The following is a 22,607-nucleotide window of genomic DNA, read 5'->3' on the forward strand; positions in this document are numbered from 1 at the left end:
CAACTAAGAAGTATTTCTCCCTATGATGATTATATCTAAGAATCTGCACTTTACTAAGGCTACTTTAATTACCGAAATTCCTTTCTATATGTTACTTTTCATGAATTAGTATTAGTTCTTTTTGTTCTTACGGAGCAAATACCCATATAAATAGATTTACTGTTAAATCCACTTGAATTCTAAAATGTATGCACTTACGAGCATAAAAATAAAAATGACTATTATTAACACTATTGTTTAAAGTACTTTGACTAATACGTTACTATTCCCATCAGAATTTATTACCTTTATACAATTTTAAATGATATAATTAGAAAATCATTATTATTAGAAAAGGAATTACCTACTATGGGGGTTTTCCCATCAGATATTTACCTCGAAAATATAATATACAAAACATTACTTTGCAGAAAATGAATATAATAAAAATAAAAGGTAGGACTTCCAGCTAGAGGAATGAAAATAAACCAACATTAAATAATAATCATAAAAAAATAGAAATAACAGAAAAACTACAGATTGGATTACATACGAGAGAAACTAGAGGTAAAATTCCCTGGTGCTTAATGCATGCTGAAGATATAATGTTGATAGGAAATACTGAAGGAGATCTAGAAAAAAAAGCTGAAACGCTAGAGACAAACTCTTAAGGTTAAAGTTTGAGTTACTATTACAAATAAGATGATAAGTTTTCCTGGTGAAATGATTGTGAAAAGTAATAATTTTTAACTATAAGTCGATTGTAGTACCAATTTTGACGTAAAGACGAACTCAAACAACTGGTGTACTTGGCATGTACACAATTATATAAATCTTTTTTGTAGATACAGCGCCACCCATATGTTGTAGCGAATCTTTTTTTTTTCAGATCATTTATAGTGCACTGGACAGATATGTTATCTTATATTCTTTTCTATGAATCATGAGCTGCATTACGATTTTTATGTTCTTTATATTTGGTCATCCAAATGACTGGCTCATTTTTATAAAAATCAAAAAACTGCAACACAACGTCATTTGTCCACTCCATTTCAATTAAAAAAAAAACACACACACAAATAAAGTGTCTGTACGCTCCTGAGGTCTTTGAAAACTAACTGAATAGTCGCAGTAACTGCCAATTATTTATACATTTCGTTTGAGCGCCTCTGCAAGTATAGACAAGTATGTACTTCGCAAGTGTACAAATAATCGTGATCCCTTTGACTCGGATCATTTTTACCGACAACGTATAGAAAACCAACCAGTGGCAACGACTGACAAATAAATGTACGAGTAACCCACTTACACGAGATGGCAAGTATACGCAAGTGACGATTATTTGCCAAGTACACGAGTCGTTTGAATCCGGCTTAATGATCTGAATATTGACAAATGACGATACAAGAGAAGAAAAAACTAGAAGTAGTGGAAGTGGATTATCTAAGAAGAACGTGTCTGATTTCTAGACTTGATTACATTCCAAATAAAGAAATAAGAAGAAGAACAGGAAGAATTTACAATACAGTAGATACAATAGAATCCGAACAACTTTTATGGTACGGGCATGGGCATGTAATGCGAATGAAAGACGAACGATAGGCAAAACTATGTTCCATGGAATAGAAAGAGAGGAAGGCCAGCATTAAAATGGAGAGAAGGAATCAGAGGGATAATAAGAGATAGAATTGTAAATGAGGATGAATGGGTCGATCGAAAAAATGGAAATCGAAAGACGGGATGCAACAGAGGCTCTAGAGGATTGAAATTTATGGAGAAATGTAATTATGGGAGATGACCCTGCATAGGGATAATGTCAAAGATAATAATGAATAATCATAAAAAAATACAGAAGCGTCAAAATGGCCGTGAGAGTAAAATAATGAAAAATAAATTAAGTTAAAGTAGAAAAAACGGGATGTGGCACTCCGGGAGTGACCGCAGATCGTCTTATCGCCTACGCACGGAGCGATGGTTTTTAATTTAATTTAATTCATTTTATTTTATTAACACGCATGGAACTGCGTTTACTGCTCCACGTAGTGTGTGGTTGCGCAATCTGCCGTTACAGTCGTTTCATTGCGTTTCCCCCACCCGTGTAGCCCACAATAAGAAAGCTATGCTTCCAATAAATCAGCAAACACATCTTCAGTTGCAAAAATTTAAAAGAAAATTTTACATTCAGGATTGCAAATCGACAAAGAGTTACAATAATCCAAACTGAAGCTTCCAATAAAAATTACTACTAATAATTCGTTATTTATTAATCTCTTACATATCACCATTTCATATGTATTGGTATCCAAATGAATCCCTGGGTAAGAATGCGATTAATAATTATCTATCAGAAAATCACTTTCAATTAATTTTTTTTTCACCTCTATGGTGCATTGAAAATTTATTATCTTCGTCTATTTGCAACAAAAAAACATTTACGTCGGCTCCTACTGATAGTGTACTCCGGAGAAATAAATAGATAATGGCCAAATTCAGAAGATATTTTTTTATAATAAAATTAGCTCGGTTATAGTTAGCTTACAATATAACATTGTATTTTTCTAATTTCCCTCGTACCATTTAACACCAGCAATGTGTTTTGTAAAAATAGATACAACAAATTAGGTAAACGGCGCTTCGTGTCGTAAAGACCGCCATTTCGAATTGAAAAGCCACATGACGTTATCGGGAAATAGCCATTAGGTACCGAGTGTGGAACCAGCAAGTCAAGTATTTAAAACTTTCGCAACGGCCGACAAAAGTAGGTCTACAGGGCGGTACGCATTCAGTGCCCAAAATGAATTTCTCTTTTAACGATGCTCGACCGTTATACTTTGAAGATTCGCTACAGCCTAACTTTATAAGTGGGTATACAAATCCGTTATTATTGAACAAAAGAAAGCCTTGTATAAAAGGGTTATATGAGTGTGATGAGTTATTAAATAAAACAGATCTCAAGAAGTAATGCTTGTTAGGAGATTTAAATTCCAGAACTTAAAACGATAAAACTTCACAAAAGGGGAAAGTTATACTGAATGATAATGGAGAACCAATAATATCGTAATCAATTAACTGATGTTCCTTTTTCTAACAGTGCCTATTTCCTTGGAAATATAAATAAATATTTAGCGTAGTTTGTCTCTATCTATGTGGTCTACTCAACATATACTGCGCGGCATAAGTTAGGGATATTGCCAATATGATGGTAATGGTACTTCATTTTGCATCAATTATTTGTAAGTCAACAATTAAAAATTAATATAATTTTTAAAAAACATGAAAATTTGAGACCTTATAAATAGAATCTGACAAAAAAAAACATTCTCAGTATTGACAAAGCACCTTGTACAGCCATTAGCCATTTGAAAATGACCTTTGTTCTCTCAAATGGGATAAACATGTTTTTATTGTTTATTTTAATAATTATAAACAATTGAAAAGCATGCTTACTTTCAGGTATAATTTGCAATAACTTTTTTGTTTATAAACATTATTTAATTTAGAAAATCTCATTTAAACGAGAAAGTATTTTCAAGAAAGTCGTCTGTTGAACGTTTTTATCTAGAATGCACAATATTGAAATGAATGAAAAAATATGGAATGAAAATGGACAGAAACAGTTCATACTACTTCCAGGGTTGCCATTGGTAATTTTTATTAATAGCACAAAGTTTTGTGTAATGTAAGGAAATCTAAAATACTATTACTATTAAATACTAATAAATCTATTTGTTGTATTTTTTGAAAAAAAAGTCATAATATCTCCATAGTCGGTGTAACGAACTTGTGTATTCATTAATACAATATTTTGCAACTATTCATCATGTACCTCTGAACAGATAAGTTTATAAAGCTTCTGAAACTGTTTTGTTGTGACATGTCATAAGTCATAAGTAAAATTCTGATTATTTAATGTATTTTTGGGTTGAGTTTACCGAAAGTACAAGCAGAATATAGCAGTAAATGTCAACCATGAAATAAAATATTTCGGTTTGGCAGTGTTGGAATGTTTTTACAATGTATATTATGTTGTATGCTTCAAATATAAAGACAGAAAAAAGTACATTTTGATTATACTACTTTATGAATTCTGCAATTTTTAATTTATACGAAACAATAACGAGTAAATATTTGTCTCTTTCGAGATTAATTGCAAATATCTGTTGCAATCTGGCAACTGCTGATTTGACGATTGTCAAATCTATCCCCTAATCTATCAAATGGCAATTGTCAAAAAAAATTTCTAATAATTAACTGCAATTAATCTGCAAAGAAACAAATACTTAATACATAAATCAAAAATTGCAGAATCCATAACATAATATAATCAAAATGTCCATTTCTAAAGCTTTATCTCTTTATATTTGAAGTATACAGCATATACATTATAAAAACATACCAACACTGCTAAACCGAAATTTTTTGTTCCATGTTTGACATTTGCGGCTATAATCAGCATGTACTTTCGGTAAACTCGACCTATTTTTGTATTATTCGTTTGTGTATTATTATGTGTTTATGTGTGATATGTTTATGTATTGTGTGTTGTATAATATACTCATTGCTTCTTCAGCTGCTAAATCATGAAAGAAACTGGCATAAAAAAAGTTAAAAACCAATCTCATACTAGTTAACCCTCGGATAGCGCTGTATCGCGCCCTCTGAATGTTCCATAAACTGCGAAGAGCGCCATATCCCGTCTAGCGAAGATACATGTTTAAATGAAAACCAACCTTCCGCAATTTTTAGATGTGCACAACCTATTCTTCGTAATCTTTCGGTTTGTTCGGGAATACATCGAGGATTTACCGAGACATCAACTGTCAAAGATTCTTCTTCTTCTTTTGGTGCCTATTCGTTTCGAATATTGGCGATCATTCTGGCTATAATTATTTTATTAACTGATGCTTTAAATAGATTAGTTGGTGTTGTGGAGAACCATTTCCTCAGGTTTTTTAACCATGATATTTTAATAATAATAATAAGTCTTCTCCCAAATCCTCGCTTTCCGAATACTTTGCCTTGAAGGATTATTTTCAGTAATCTGTATTTAGTGCCGTTTCTCATTATATGTCCTAGATATTCTAACTTTCTCCTTTTAATGGTATACATCACCTCTCTTTCTTTCCCCATTCTTCGTAGTATCGTCTCGTTAGTTATCTTGTCCGTCCATGATATCCTTAGGATTCTTCTGTATAGCCACATCTCGAAGGCTTTAAGATTTTTCTCCGTCGCTTCAGTGAATGTCCAAGATTCAACTCCGTAGTATAACATCGAGAAGATATAACATCGTAGCGGCCTTACTTTTATCTCCAGATTAAGGTTGTGACTTTTGAAGAGTTTGGCCATGTTGTTGAATGCACTGCTAGCCTTCTCCATTCTACATTTTACTTCTTGTGAGTGATCCCATTGTTCGTTTACTCGTTTACTAACTACTACTAAAGATTACCTATAATTTTAACATTCAGTACTAAATACTTTGCGTGTCGTATGTTCTTACAAAAAAAATTCGTGGTTCAGAGGAGCCTGGACTTTCTAGTGTAAAAAAATTGAAGTCATAAACGTTAAAAATTCCAAAAATTTAACAGTAGAAAAAATGATGAATTTCTTATACATCTCTGATGCATAAAGTGAGCAAGACGACGAACATGAATGTGAGTGGACCCGTTTGATTTGCAACATTAAAAATAACAGAAATGTATTTTGTAGTTCGCTTGGAAAATTTATATACTAGCGATTTAGATGATTACTTGAGAATGAAGAAAATTTTGTACTGGAGGGAGAGAGAATGGTCTTACATAATGAAACTACAGAAGATTCAAGAAATAAGATCCACATCGAAGACTCGTGGCAAGAGATATGTTACAGAATGAAAAATATAACTTTTACAGGAAAAAATAGATTATTGGTAGATGCTTCAGGCGATGAACCGTATGACTGATTCAGAATTTTCAGAAACCATAGTAACATAATGTAATAACTATGCTGTTGAAGTACTGGCAACTAGTAAAGTATCCAATCCTTCAAGAATTGCTAAGTGGAAGGTATTGACAGTAAAAGAGTTTCTAGTGTTTTTAGAGTTGATTTTACATACTGGTACTACAAAACTTCCTGAAACAAGATTATTGGAAGGTTATTAACGACTTGCTTTTCAAAAAATATTTCAAACTTTGATATATTGTAATGTTTTTGTTTTGAAAGTGCTTAAGAACCTTAGACTGGGTGTTTTGGGGAACCATAATTTGGTTTGTTGTAGGATTTTCCGCAGGTAAATTACTTTGATCGTTTAAAGTTGATGTTTCGTACGTCATTTTTCTAAAACTTGCATGAAGGTGAGGTTATTCTCGAAGATCGTCTTTTTAAGATTAAACCTGTTGTAGACTATTTTAACAACATAATGAGGAACGTTTACTCCCCCAAGAAACAACTTTCATTAAACGAGCCTATGGTATTATGCAAAGGGGAAACTTATTTTCAGACAATATCTCTAAAATAAGCGTCATACATTCGGGGTTAAACTATATATGGTGAAGGAACCCAATGGCCTAATCTTAACATTTGTTGTTTGTGGAGATGAACGCAACGTGCTTGTCGCGTACATTGATTCGTAAAGGCAGGAAGGGTTCTGCAAACGATGACTTATGTGCGGAATTACAGAAAGGTGAAAGTAAGGCATGCATTTAGATCAAATTATGATTGGCAAATGACGCGATAAAAGAGAAGTAATATATAGCTATTCAGAATTTAAAAATGATATGACCACAGCCATAAATCGAAGAAGCAGCAAAAAGGAAAAGCCGCTAATTCTTGATATGTATAACAAATAAATACGTAGAGTTGGCAGGACCAAATATGGCATATTATCCCGTAATTTGCAAAACACTACGTTGGTACAAGAAACTATCAATATTTTCCAATTATTACTCATTAATTCACAACAACACGCAAGCTAGAAGAAATGTATACCACCTTGTCAAACGCCTCAAAAAATATGGGCCTGCAAGTAAATGAAGATAAAACTAAGATAATGGCATCAACACCCAACAATAGAGCCAGAAACATCGGCCACCAATTCACGGTTGATAATTCTACCTTTGAAGTGGTGGACAAATTCACATACTTCGGCTCCCTGATCACCAAGGAGAACTTCATGACTGAAGAAATCAAGCGAAGAATAATCCTAGCAAACAAATGCTATTTTGGACTGAGTAGACATATGAGAAGCAGAAACTAAGCCAAAAAACAAAAATAACCATATACAAAACCCTTATAAAACCAGTGTTGACATATGGGTCGGAGACATGGACCATTTCCAAGGCAGATGAAAATCTCCTGCTTATATTTGAACGAAGGATCCTGAGAAGAATATTCGGTGGCATCTGTGAAAATGGTGTTTGAAGAAGGAGGTACAACTACGAGATATATCACAGATATAAACATATATTTGGTGGTAAAGACGTAGTATCCTTTATAAAAATAGGAAGACTAAGATGGGCAGGACATCTGGCAAGATCACAGCAGAACAACCCTCCTAGAAGAATCCTTATGTCGCAACCTGTGGGAAGTAGAAGTAGGGGTAGGCCAAAACTCAGATGTAGGGATGGTGTAGATGAGGATGGTAGACAAATAGGCGCAGAAAACTGGCAATAGTTGGCAACGGATAGAACTGACTGGCGTAATAGACTTGGAAAGGTCAAGGCTCTTTTATAGGGCTGTAGCACCAATGATGATGATGATGATTACTCATTAATTCACATATATATTACAATAAGTATCATGATCAAAAAACGACATTGAGTACATTTAGAATGTCAGTTATAGATATATAGTTACCAGAAACCAACAAAAACAAAATACGAAAGTCGTGGATCATATGCTCAGAAAATTACAATCATAAATAAAAAGATCACACTGCGTAAAAAATTTCGCATCTGCACAAGAAAGAAGAAGAGAAAAGACACTTTGGACTGTGTGAATCCTGGACTGTGCATGGGTATATGTTTTGCGAAACACCATCAACAGTTTTACAAGTAACCTTGCTTTCCTCATTTTTTTCTCTTTGTTTTGAGATATTTGTACATTCCACAATGAATAAATTCGCGTATAACAAAAATTCAACAGATCGACCTATAGTGGCACCAACACAATGGACTAGAATTTCGTAGTCATAAGAAGGCTGTTGCCTACAATATCGAGGCCAAAAAAGTCAACCATCAATTTTAACAAACATAACCTAAAAACTTGTTGGTTACACATTTTCCCGTAATTTTTTAAATAATCTTTTTTTGAAAACAATTTCCGGAGTGGAAATCGAATTTTCAACCGTTATTTCAAAATATAATCTTTATTACAACCAGTTGTGGATTAACCCCATATAGGTAAACATAATATTTAAAGTTAAAATATTTGGGAACTATCTGATGAAAGACTCCTTATTTATTTAGGAGGTAACCCATCAAAACAGGAAAATTATAAATTACGGTATTGATTATATAATATAAAACGCAAAAAATAATAGTGGTGAACAATTTACCTACGGAAAGTTTTTAGACACTAAAATCATCGGTAAGTAATATATTTCAAGTTACAACGGAAAGCCTTTGTCAGAATATAAAAAAAAACAAACATTCTTTTCTGATTTATCTATTCTGGTATGAATTTAATCTAATCTAACCTACTTCTTATCTTGGTTAACTGAGCCTATCTACAATATACTCACAATTTAGGACAAAGACACATTTTAAAACAGGGCATAGATACACGAATAAACTGCATGTGTGATTACACATATTTTAGAAATATATAAATAAGTATAAATTTTGTTTTAAGTACTGTTAACTATCATATGCACAAGGAAGCTCCGTTTCCGTTTAACAGTTTTGATGCAAAAAATAATAAATATACATAGCTATTAGTTTGCTTCATACAAAACTAACTCGCATGACTTTGAAAATTCTACAATCAGCACGACCACTTAATGCGCAGTAAAATTACCGGAAATTATTTTAGTAAGAGAAGTAAACTCGATCTGTAAACTATGTTTAAAAATCAGGTAGTCTAGTCTGGGCGTTCATCCATTTCTTTCTCTAAGAATAATTTCTACGTCTGCTCTCTGCTCGGATGAGCAAAATTTCGAGTCTTTCTTAGTCTTGACGAGTAATACCAGGTTTCATGAGACTTCTTCCGGTAGGCGGTGCTCTGCCATGAGCGTTCTTCTTTTCATGAAACAAGCGCACAAACAAATAAAAGCCATCCCGGCTACATGGCAAGTGTGGGCCAACCACGGAAAAGATGGATGGAAAATAGAACATGAAGGCACCATCCGAGAAAATAAAGTCAGAATTGTCTAATAACAAGATAGAAGATAGAAGAAAATAGGTATGCAGAAGAAAAAACGAGATGCGCTGAAAATCGATTAATTGATAAGCAGACTTTGAAACCAAGCAAACTTTAGACCAAGATTAACATTACACAAAGACAAGGAACAGCAATAATTAGAGAAACAAAAATTTTAGAAGGTACTATTATGTTCTACAGGAACTATTAAAAACCACCATTATAAATAAGCAGAACAAACACTAACAAAGCTAAAAAATAACAAAGCCCCAGTGGCTGATGGATTTACACCCCCCCCCCCCCCCCGTGAAACATGGCGTATGTTTCAGGTGTATCTATTGAGCACCTGATTTAAGGTGTAACATTCAAACTGAAACTGATCCGAAATATTCCCCAATGCTTACGTTCTATAAATGAAGCCCGATGGGATAAAACTTGATTAATCACGGCATCTACGCCATTATAGTGCAAACACCAATGTATCAAACATTTATAGCCCAGTCTGGTTATGCAAAAATCATCGATTTCACGGCAAATTTTTTCGCAGATATCTGAAGCTTTTAAGACATAGGTGGGGGTTACTAGATGACGAATAGATAAAAAGATACTCCTATTTTTACCTTGCGTTTTTTTTTAACAATAATTTATGGTCACAATTTGATTTTTTGTCTATAAGTTTTTTCCGTTATATTTTACATAAACAATATTTATATCATTTTTTTATATCAAGAATATCTTTATTTTCCCGTTTTTTAAATTAAAATTGATAAATAATTTAAGGAGATATTTGCAAAAAAGCAGTTTTTTTGCACTAGTTTATAAATTGTATTAATTTTTTTATTAACAAAATAAAATGTTATTAATACATTTGAACATCGAGGAATTACCGTCTTTTAAATTTGTGCGAAAATTCCCCCCGATCGGTCAAATAGTTTAAAAGTTATTTAATTTGTTTATCCCTGAGGCTAAATATTTAAACTATTGAACTTGCTCTATTAATGATGCTAGACACATTTAGCAAATTTCATAGTATTCTTTAAGACTTAAACTATCTCAGAAGTTAAATGCATATTGCGTTTTCATTAAAATTATTTACAAAATAAACGTTTGAAAAAGGGCTATGTTTTTTACTTATAAACAATTGTAATAATTTCTATATTTTTCAAGCTACAGACTTTTACGTACAACCATTGGAAAGTTGGTAAAAAAAACTCACATTAAAAAAAACCTTCTATGACCAATAAGAACGAAGTTAGGGACTATTTTTTAAATAATCATATCTCCATTGTTTATAAACATTAAGAAGTAAAATTTGCACAAATTTTGAACAAGAATCGAAACTTTCTACAGCTATAAAATTCATCCAATTTTTCGAAACTTACACTCTTTCGAAACGAAGGTACTTTCGAAAGATCGACATACGAAAGTGGAGGGGATAACTGTTTCAGCTCCGTTTTTTTTCGAGATAGGAACTTCAAATTGAAACACGTAGGAAAAATTTACATTATCTCGGCTTCCATTGCAGTTAGAAGTCTTTTTTTAATCTGTGGTAGCTCGTCGAAATATGACCGGGAAATGTGGGAAACCTAGGAAAAATTAAGCCCATTTGCTGGAATAGTCTGTCGCAGTATTAATAATGATGACATACTTTTCACCCCTTCCCCCCGAAATCTCCCGGAAAATGAATGTAAAAATGGACTTGTAAACAAACATATATTTTTTTTCATTTTATATCAATGATGTAATAATACTTACATATTTTATAAATTAAATTTCAGGTAATTTTTTACACATTATATTATTATATTCCTTATATTAATTATAATTATGTTGATTATCCGGGATTTTCCGAGATTTCCGGGAGGGTGAAAATTATGTCATCATTATTAATACTGCGACAGACTTCCAGCCAAATTTAAAAAAAAAAGTAAGTTTTGACGGTGAATTTCAAATGGACTCAATTTTTCCTAGGTTTCCCATATTTCCCGGCCAGTGAAAATTATGTAGTTATTCATATTTCGACGAGCTACCCCAGATTTAAAAACAAAGAGGCTTCTAGCTGCAATGGAAGCCGAGATAATGTAAATTTTTCCTACGCGTTTCAATTTGAAGTTCCGATCTCGAAAAAAAAAACGGAGCTGAAACAGTTATTATCCACTTTTCTCTGTCGATCTTTCGAAAATACCTTCGAAAAATTAAATGAATTTTATAGCTATAAGTTTCAATATAAAGTTTAGATTTTCATTCAAAATTTGTGCAAATTTTAGTTCTTAATGTTTATAAACAATGGAGATATGATTTTTTTAAAAATAGTCTCTAACTTCTTTCCTATTGGTCATGGAAAGTTTTTTTTAATGTGAGTTTTTTTACCAGCTATCCAATGGTTGTACGTACAAGTCTGTAGCTTGAAAAATATAGAAGTTATTACAATTGTTTATAAGTAAAAAACATACCCCTTTTTCAAACGTTTATTTTGTAAATAATTTCGATAAAAATGCAATATGCATTTAACTTCTGCGATAGTTTAAGTCTTAAAGAATCCTATGAAATTGGCTAACTGTGTCTAGCGTCATTAATAGAGCAAGTTCAATAGTTTAAATATTTAGACTCGGGGATAAACAAATTAAATAACTTTTAAACTATTTGACCGGTCGGGTGGAAATTTCGCACAAACTTAAAAGACGGTAATTCCTCGATATTCAAATGTATTAATAACATTTTATTTTGTTAATAAAAAAATTAATAAAAATAATAAATTAGTGCGAAAAAACTGCTTTTTTGCAAATATCTCCGTAAATTATTTATCAATTGGAATTTATAAAACGGGAAAATAAAGATATTCTTGATATAGGGTTAAAAAAGGGTAAACAATTTTTTATTTCAAATATAAGGGAAAAAACTTATAGACAAAAAATCAAATTGTGACCATAAATTATTGTTTAAAAAAACGCAAGGTAAAAATACGAGTACTTTTTCATCTGTTCATCATCTAGTAACCCCCACCTATGTGTTAAAAGCTTCAGCCATCTGCGAAAAATTTTTCGACCTTTTTTTTTAACCAGACTGGGCTATTAATGTTGCATTCTGATTTGATTGTGGTTACTTGTTTCTATTAATTTTTTATTTTTACTTTCTACGTAAGGTCGACTCTTTTGATTCTCCAATTGTAAATAATCACAAAAATGGTATTTTATACCAATATTCTACTGAGTTAGATTTGTTAGTTAGAATAATTGTATAGTACGTTAATAATGGATAAATCATGGGTTATCCAACAAAACAATGTCACTGCTCATTCCGCCCTGTGTTAAGAAATTTCTGGTGAAATACAGCATCCCAGAGTAAGACTGACCGTCTTACAGTGTTCCCAAACCTACCGATAAATCGGTAGATCTAACGATTTCGACGTTTTTCTACCGATCTACCGACAAAGACTTAAATTCTACCGACTTTTATATTCAGATAGAAATTTTTACTTACTCTTAAATTTGAGAAGAAATATGTAAGAGACAAAACAATTTTTCTTGCGATACGTGTAATTTGCATTGAGCATTTTTGTGTATTCACGAAACCGTGTGAAAACATTCCAAAATTTATTCTTAAATGATACCTAAGCGGTACTTTACAAAGTACATGATGTCATAAAAGCTAATAATACAATAAATGAACCCAAATCCATTGTGATCCCGACCGCTTGGTTCTGGGAATTTGCAAAGTTAGGAGACTTAAAACCGGAACAACCATATAGTTAATCTAAGCTTCCGAGTGCACCTCACGAAAAAACTCGGTAGTCTGTTTGTTGTATAATATTTCCTTGTAAAAGGGTTTTGTTTCATACTCGAGTTTTCGGTTCTCGGATAAGTATTCGATTCCTAGTCACAATGTTCTCGTTTTATGTTCAGTATCTCGGTTCTCATTTTTTTATTTTATTAGATTTAAATGAATAAACATATTTTATTTTTTCTTAAATAAACGAATTGCAAAACATTATGAAATTTAAACAAAATATTATATTTTGAAGGATCTACCGATTTTACTCCACAATCTACCGATTTTTTAAAAAAATTCTACCGATTTTATTTTTTTACGTTTGGGAACACTGCCGTCTTATTCTCCTGATTGTGTGCTGTGAAACTGTGTGCTAAATTAAATGGAACAATATTTGAGCCCGTTGAAGCTATGAAAGAGAAAGTGACACGTGTCTTGTAGATGCTGAAAGATTTTCGATACTATTTATTTTCGTATTTCAATAACTTGTAGAGATATTGGAAATGTGTATATTGGAAATATTTATGTATAAAATAATATAGAAAAACTGAAAATATATAGATACAATTTTATAACTTTCAAAATTCTTTGGGTACTTGTTTTCTATCGTTTTTGAAATAAATTTACCCACATATTTTACAATGTTCAAGTACAAATTAATAAAATGAGTAAGACACCTGCCAACATTAACGTCTACGAGCAAAACAAAAGATTGTTTCTCAGAAGACATCCATTGCCATCTTAACCATTGTCAACTCCTTTAGCGGAACTAAACAGGGCCGTATTGAGAATAATTTGTAGCGAAGATTTGTTAGATCTAATATAAAATTCATGATATACAAGCATTAATATTTAATTTTAAATTAGGTGTTTTCAGTGCTTAATATTTTTACTTCTAAACGTTCAGTAGGTTATGTGCCACTGTTTCCTTTGGATAGAAAGTTATCCAGAATATGTGGTTTTCCAAATTTACAAATTTTAAATTGTAACTGTAGATAAGATATAAAAAACAAAAATCAAAAGAAATAATTTACCAGTAAACCTCAGTAATTTCGCTAAATTCGATATTGATATTTTGACAATGATCAATTAATACAAAAACTAGTTCTAATACTGTTGAATCACTCTTCCTAGAATGAAAGATTGAAATATCGTGTGTACTCTCTCTGTCGCCCTTTGTTTTTGTCTTACGCACTTATGTCAGCTTTATCTCCAAAAATTTTAAAAAGTGTTATCTATCTTCCCTTTTTCGCATAAATTTTCTGTGACTAAATTATATGAATCGATAGTTTCAAACTTATTACCTCGAATAATAAAGCAATGAAAATAGTCCAATTATTATGGGAAGTATACTGCTTGTGAATAGTTATGCCGCTAATAAAATCAGAGTTATGAGTCTATAAACCTCTTAACGATAACAACCTTCTAAAATATAACACTAAATTTTGATATTACTTTCTCTCTTTTTATTTTTTATTGATCTGAATGTGGTTAGTTTAAAGGAGTAGGTTTTCAGTTAACTGACTTGTCCCTTACTCCCTTCTAAAACTCCCATAGAAAAGAATTACTAAAGATAATAAAATAAATATAGTACATATTCATGTCAAATGGACAAATCTAAACTGGTTTAGATGCTGCTGCAACCATCGATTAGGCTTCCACTTTATATTAAAAAGATAGGAATCATATCTCAAGCCTCATTGTTCTTATACCAATGTTCAGGTGCATACTAAATAAGATCTTTGTGATGTGGTTGAATTTCTCTGTCTATAGTTTCCCAAAATTGTAATGTTTGTTCTAAATTGGTCATGTATTTCATTGTTTTTGATTACTGTAAGAATTTTGCTCTTGGCAAAATTATTTAAATTTAATTTTACGCCGGACAAGCTTCCACTACACAGTCTATTAGAGTCTAGAGATCCCCCACACTCTCCGCCATATGTCCTCTCTAATTCCACTGATAGCTTCTGTGAACACCATTTCAGAGTACATATTGCATAATGTCGGTGATAAAGTGCAGCCTTGACAAACTTCCTGTTTTATTGTAAATTCTTGAAGAGGTTCCGTTGCCTATGTTTCTGAAAAGGCTTTAACATTTGTCATTGGTACAAGATTTCTTTAATACTCAAAGCAATTTGTGATGTTGCCCTTTGTCAAATTGTTTATCGAAGTCAATATAACATGCAGAGACATCACAGTTGATATCGCCTAGCCCTTTGTATCAAAACTTGAACTGAAAATAATGATTCTTGCGTTCAAAGGCCACAATATAAAAAATTTAAAATACATGGCTAATTATTCATGGAATTCTGCAATCAGAGAAATTCTTGACTTAGTGTGCAACAATTAAGTATTTTCTGCTAATTGATATGTTGAAATTGCGCAAAATGTTTTATATTTGTTCCAAGATCAGATTTTTTGATACTAACTGAAATTAGCATTGAATTCTGGAGAATCTCACATTTTTTAATGAAAAGGTTGAGATCACATAGGTAGAATGCACCCAAAAAGAAAATCAAAAAGGACAAAATTACATAATCAATCAGAATAAATAGTATGTATTACTAAAAGAAGAAATATAAAAGTTAATGAAGCTTTTGTTGTATTTCATACACTATTATATTTATATTTTTTTCAAACTGCTTTTACTGAACAAGAGACCGCTAGGATGAAATGCAGTATGATAATATCAAATGATGTAAAAGAACATACAAGGATAAGAACATAAAGGTAAACACACAGCTTTTATTTACGTTTGGTTTTTTAAAATGTATTAATTTGTTTTATAAAATATATTTTTCATAGAGAATTTGTTTGTTTTCTTAAAATTAGTCCATTGTCGTTGAACTAAACATGAAACTTAGAAACTAATGCATCAACTTGGCAATTGTTTTATTATTTTGGCATAAACAAAGTCCCCAACAAGTTATAAAATAAAGAGTTTTGTAATAATTATAAAAACATGGTAATAGTTTTAATTATTCAATCAAAATAAGCATCTTGGGATGAATTTAATATGAAAGGGTGAAAATGTAAGAGGAAATATGTTCAGAATTTTTTTGGAGATTAGTATACATTTTTAACTATTTGGAAGTATGATTACATCTATTTGGAAGTGATCAAATGTGTGAATAAAATTCATAAATAATTAATGCATAACTCTAAATAAAGAAAAATATAACAAAAATCTTAAATAGTTAAATAAAATAATTAAAAACAATATTAAATATCAAAATAAATTCTTAGTGGCACACACTAGTTGTTTTAAAAGGAGAACCTTGTTATTGCAAGAAAAAGATTGTCATGTTTACATTTGTAAATTCAAATTGTCTAAACCATGTTAGTATTTTTATTATTTAAATCCTTAGCAGCACATAATAAAATTGCAAATAACAAATGGCATCCATCTTTATACCTCTAGGTCAAATGTACCAACATTTTAGTTATAACAATAATCATTCAGTCACTTGAAAACAAAAGAAAAATAGTCAAATCAACGTCCTTATTAGATCGTTCAAGACCATCGTATCAAATTAAAGATTAAAGTACATCCATATTTCCATAATTCCGTAATTACGAACCTGTTGTAAAAAATTATTACACGTGCCCTAGCGACAAGGCCGTCAGTTCCTTCTCAATAAATCGAATGACCTAGATATAGAAGGTCGAAAAAGTACCGAATTTTTGTCTACATTTTAGGCCATGAACGATTAGAAAACACTCCCGAGGGGCACTCAGATAATATTGTTAAGCTGATAAATAATTAGAATAGATAAATCTTAGTAAAACGACGCAATATCTCAAATGATTCACACCGTGACAACCACAAAGTACATTATGACTTAACGAAACAGCTATACATGGTAGATATCTCAATGTAAACACTCAAAAATCACCCTTTACTTACCTGCCACCTTTTTTGCTGGTATCAGTTTTCCTGTACGAGATATGTAGGCTAGTCCTGCACTGCGTAAATGTTTCTGGAGTTTTCTTTTGGACTTGGGAATGCCCCTTTTATCGAGACGTTCCAACAGCGCAGTTGATTGTGTCGCCATTATTATTCTACACTCGCCTGTGGCGCTAACAATAATGAGCTTAGGTGGGAGCGAGAGGTCCAACTATCAAATGAGTAGAACCTGCACTCATACAGTCACAAATACACTTCCGACGTTGCCAAGCTAAAATTATTTACAATAATATACTATTGTAATGTATATTGTATTATGTATTTACAATAATACATTTATTGTAAATAATACATTTTTCATCGTCATACTTTACAATAAAGTATGGCGTAGAAAAATCTACAAAACGGAGAACGAGATCTATATGCACACAAAACAACCTACAAATACTAAATTCCAACATAAATAAATACATAAATATACCTAAGTTATTTATACCTATATAACTAATATAGGTATAAATAACTTAGGAAATCTTGGATTGGAGACCGAGAGCGGATAGACGAAACCCGGGAAGACCACCCACAAGATGGACTGACGACATAAAGAGGATTTGTACCAACTGGATTGCAGCAGCGCAAGATAGATCTGAATGGAGGTTTTTCGAGGAGGCCTATGTTCAGCAGTGGACGACTATGGGCTGATGATGATGATGATATAACTAATACCATAGTTTTTAACATTTTAAGACTATACCAAATACCAACACGTAACAATGTCATATAATACTACTACTGTTGCAAGATATTTCGGATTTAATCTTCTAGGTATAGTCGTATACATCGGCGTATATACTGATACATTTTATCAAAATTACGGCAATCCCACAAAGTAAAAGAAAAATACATATAAGTAATATTTTTATATTAAAATATATTGTTAACATAGCAAAAAAATACAAAAAAAATAAATAACTGAACTATCGTCTACATTTAAATCGGTATCACTATCATCGCTATCGTTTAAATCTATAACTACTCTATTTATAATGTTTTGGAACTGTAAGTATTTTTCTTCTAGTTTTTTGACATTTTTTCCAATTATCTGCAGTAATATTATTACATTCGGTCTTAATTAAATCTACACAACAGTCAAAAATGATTTAGGAGAATTATTTCCTCACATTACTTTTTAATTTTGACCACAACAATTCTGTTGGATTCAGTACACAATAGTAAGGAGGTAATCTTAATACTTTATGGCCATAATTCTCAGCTATTCTGTCAATAACATAATTTTTTTTGCATTTAACTAATTTTAATAGTTCTACATTTTTTTTGTGTAAGAATCCACAAAATATATTTCATGTTTTGATAAAAATTCTTGAATTTCAGCTTTGTTTATTTAGTCTACAATGATATGGAGCATTATCCAAAATAATAACGCTATTTCTTTTTAATTTGGGTAGTAATTGCTGCTCAAACCACTTTTCACACAAAGTACTGTCTATATCTTGATTATAATCTAAGCGACAATCACTTACACTCTTAGCAGAGGAGAGTAATAAAGCATCTTCTACCCATCCTGATTCTCTCCCACAATGTAAAATACAAATTCTCTTCCCTCATGAGGGAGGAACATTGGTGAAGCAATTTTTACTATCATCGGTCCAACATGTTTTAACTATATCGTGGGTGTCGAACCAAGTTTCATCCAAATAATACAAGTTCTACCCTTCACTCCTAAAAGACCTAAAACTCTCCAAATAATCGAACCTCCACTTTATTATACGATTGAATTCCATAATTGCCTGCCGTTTATTCACTGTTTTAAACATAAAACCATTAGATTTTAAAAACATCAAAAAAGTAGTTTTATGACACTCGAATTCTCGCCCCAGGTCTAACGTTTTTATTAATATTGGTAATTAAGTTTAATCAATCGCTTTGACGGTTTAGGACATTGGTAGTTGATGTACTAGAAGCACAAAGAAGTAGTAAAACCCAAAATAACGTGAACAGAAAATTAAATATTCTCGTCGGATTTCGCGGAAATGTATGTGGGGCGATATGTGTTCTTCTTTTCATCACTATATTAATAATACGAGGTTTCTATTTCATGCATGGCGAAATATGTTGACTGCGTAATCGTGAATATTGTTTTCTTGCAGTTCCTTGCCTTCTATTAAACATTGAAGTGTAAGTTTTGGTATGAAATATCGCGAATCTCTCACCTTCTTCTTCTCCTAGTGCTATACAGTCAACACTGAATAACAGAAGCGATAAGATACAGTTCTAGTGTCCTCTTCATGAGTTATTTGATAGCGAGTTGTTGATCCGTAGCTTTTCCAATTAATTCCAGTATAAATTTTGATTAACGTGCAGAGCCTTTGTATCGAGTCCAATTTTCTTAAGTGCGTTCATCATTTTCTTGATTTTTGACGTAAGAGTTTTAACGAAATTAGACCATCTAAATTAGAGGAAGATCGATAAAAGTTAGGTCGATAGGGAAAGAAAATCTTTAATGACTTTAAAATGGGTCACTAGATAAGAAGATATGGAAAAAAAAAGAAAAGCTTTATGACAGCAAGGAAATGAACAAAAAAATAGAAAATTAAACTCGGTTTTTAACAAGCTTTATAAACAACTGAAATATAATTTTAATCATGTCCCGATAGAAAGCTTTATTTTAACTATATTAAAAAAAAAGCTGATAAAAAGGAAGGTCGAGGAAAATGGTTTTAAGGTCAACGAGGATAAGACCAAGTACCTAGTGGTTACGAAGAACCTAAGACCAAGAGTTAGACAAAATATATTCATAAATGAATATAACTTCGAAATAGTTAAACAATTAGAATAGGTACCTGGAAGCGATCATAACAATCGAAAACAGGGCATATTATTCCCTACCGACGGTGCTTAATAATATCAATAAGCAGAAAAATAAATTAATTCAATATGATGGTTGCTAATCCATAAAAGATCACGGGGCGTACGCTTTATATCATTACAATATGCACGAAATGATAATATATTCTGATTTAGCATCAAATGATTTTATTGTATTAAAGTAAAAGGCAACGTTGTAAGAAATTCAATAATTGTGACACTAACTATTTAGAATTTTGTGCGAGAGAGAGAGAACTAACTATCGCGTGTCATACGGTGTTGTTTTGCCATACGCCAACAGATCGCGTTAATTGTAAAAAACAGGATTATTTAAAATTTTTCGAGACCCTGGCGGCCTTGTGCAACGCACATCTCAATCTCGTCATCGCTATGGTTTTTCAATGTTACTACTTACTACGTGGTATTACAAGATAAGAAAAAAATACATCAATGGCGTTCTAACATACTTCAAATGCATTTTGTAATGTAATGACTCAAACGGACATTATGGTATACAAACAACTACTTAGCAGAATCTTAAAAAAGACATTAAATAGAAATCGTCGTATAATGATCATGTGCCATTTTTAAATTTAGTTAATGACACACCCAACTACATCTGATAGTCGTTCAGAACCGTGCGCATATGGCCATTTGGCCGTACCATTTAGGTATTTCCCATTTGGCTATATCAATTAACTACGTAGAATTCCTCGAATAGATTTAAACATAATACAATGTTTCAATACGTAATATATCTATAAATCAAATTTTAAAATGAAATAAATTATGAGCAAAGTATAAAAATGTTTTGGAAGACGGAAATACAGACGTTTAGAAGCGATGCGATGGTTTCTAAGAAATAAAAATTTTCAAAATTTAGAAATAGACAAGAATTTTGGTAGAGTACAATAAGCAGAGTGTGTTTTGGAAAAGTTGTTTATGAACAACAATACTTCTGCTTCTTCTTAATAAGCAAAGTATCAGTTCAGGATTGGGTAGATATATTCTAAATAATCACAGCATTTCTTTTTAGGTTGTCCTGAGCTTGTTCGTCCTATAGGCGAAAAAGGATTTGTCTTGATAGGCGAAAAAGGATTTGTCTTGATAATTGAGATATTCTCACTATTCTGGTTTACGTCATTATATCAATATATTTATTCCATTCTATATATCTGTTAACAACAATAAAAGAAATTGAAAATATTTAAAAAGCTATAAAAATCATCAAATCGGAAGTTTATTTTTGGGAGTATGGAATCAATAAAACAACTTTTAAGTTAGAAACAAAACTATTAGGGCATATTATTTAACGTCGAGAATATAATAAGCCAATATGAAGAATTGCTGATTTTGAAATTCCTAGGAATTTGAAATTCAGATTCCTAGGAGGAGCAGAAGAGAAAGACCAAAGAAGACCTGGGGTAGGTGCTTAGGCAGGATATATTGGTATGGCCCAAGGTAGAAACTTATGGAAAAATGTAATTAGGCAAGCCGAGCTTTCATAGGGATAAAAATCAAGAGAATGATGGTGAGTTGACTGGAGTCATACCTACATTTTTAAGCTTATTTCTCAACCACTAATGGAAGATAAAATAAAATAAAGAAAAGAAAGATACAGCTAAGGAAGTGACCAATGAACTTAAATAAAATATGTAAGTCATCTATAACAACAATGCACAGCTTATTTTTTTTATCGTTTTTTCTTGTGGTCTTTTCTTATAGTCTTCTTATCCCTTCCATTTTGAAGGAACAACTATCAAGAAAAACTATTTGTGACACTTTTTACATAAAAACCGTAGCCATGCTTTACCTTTGACAAATCGGTGATGCCATCTCTTAATATTTTTAAAATGGGAATGGAGGCAAGTGACATATTAATAAGGATTTTTAATTCCCTGTATATAACTGTTTAGTTTTTGAAATACAGGTTGTTCATGTTTTTAAAATATAAGGCATTGAACACGTTGTTCGCCAACAAACATACAATCTTACAGATTATCATTGTATTGCAGCGCTTAAGGCGTCACTTCACGACATGCATTATCGATTCATTCTCGCGGGTCTTCCAATTTATTGAGTAGAGTGGTATGTATAAACTTTCTTTTTATATGTCCCTAAAAAAATCTAAAGGATTTAATAGGGATGACTGAAGAGTCCACTCAATTGTACCTCTTAAAGTAATATTTCGGTTAACAAAATACTCGTTTTATACTAAACCACATTAATTATTTCATAGATGACATGTGTAACTAAACTTTATCTTCCACATAGTTAATGACTGCTCAACTCAAAAACTAACATGGTTAAATAAATACGTTGTACGAAGCGTTTTTAAAAAAGCTATAGATGACAACAAAGAAAGTCGAAAAATGACCACAAAGACGACCTAACCTAATCTAACCTAAAAATATAATAATGGCAGATTTTAACGCCAAAATTGGAAAAAGGATTGAAGACTATGTAAACAAGATTGGAAAACTTAAGGAATTCATGGAAGAAAAAAACAGTTATGCTATGAATACCTTTTACAAAAAGAAACCAAACAGAAAGTGAACATGGATGATACCTAACGGAAAAAGTATCTTTAAAAAAACAACGCATACAGATGTCTTCAAAGTTAGAACAAATCGAGAAGAATCCGAAAGGTCTTACCAAGTACATCCGAATCAAATCCTCCACATAATCAGGAACAACTTGACGACGTTAACAAACACATAAATAAAAATCTTCT

At 31.7% G+C, this 22,607-nt stretch overlaps 1 protein-coding gene across 2 annotated transcripts in view; it reads right to left on the reverse strand.

The window, feature by feature from the left end:
• LOC140432606 (uncharacterized) overlaps nt 1-17,181 on the reverse strand; it is a 69,798-nt gene extending 52,617 nt beyond the window's left edge. The window contains exon 1 of one of the 2 annotated variants that reach the window (XM_072520624.1): nt 16,988-17,181. In XM_072520624.1, the coding sequence (XP_072376725.1) occupies nt 16,988-17,135 (148 nt within the window). In that variant the 5' untranslated portion in view covers nt 17,136-17,181. The remainder of the gene's footprint in view (nt 1-16,987) is intronic. The other variant, XM_072520623.1, reaches the window with a different exon arrangement.
• Between the last annotated feature and the right edge of the window lie 5,426 nt (nt 17,182-22,607).

Source organism: Diabrotica undecimpunctata, chromosome 1 (assembly GCF_040954645.1).
Source record: "Diabrotica undecimpunctata isolate CICGRU chromosome 1, icDiaUnde3, whole genome shotgun sequence".
NCBI lineage: Eukaryota > Metazoa > Arthropoda > Insecta > Coleoptera > Chrysomelidae > Diabrotica > Diabrotica undecimpunctata.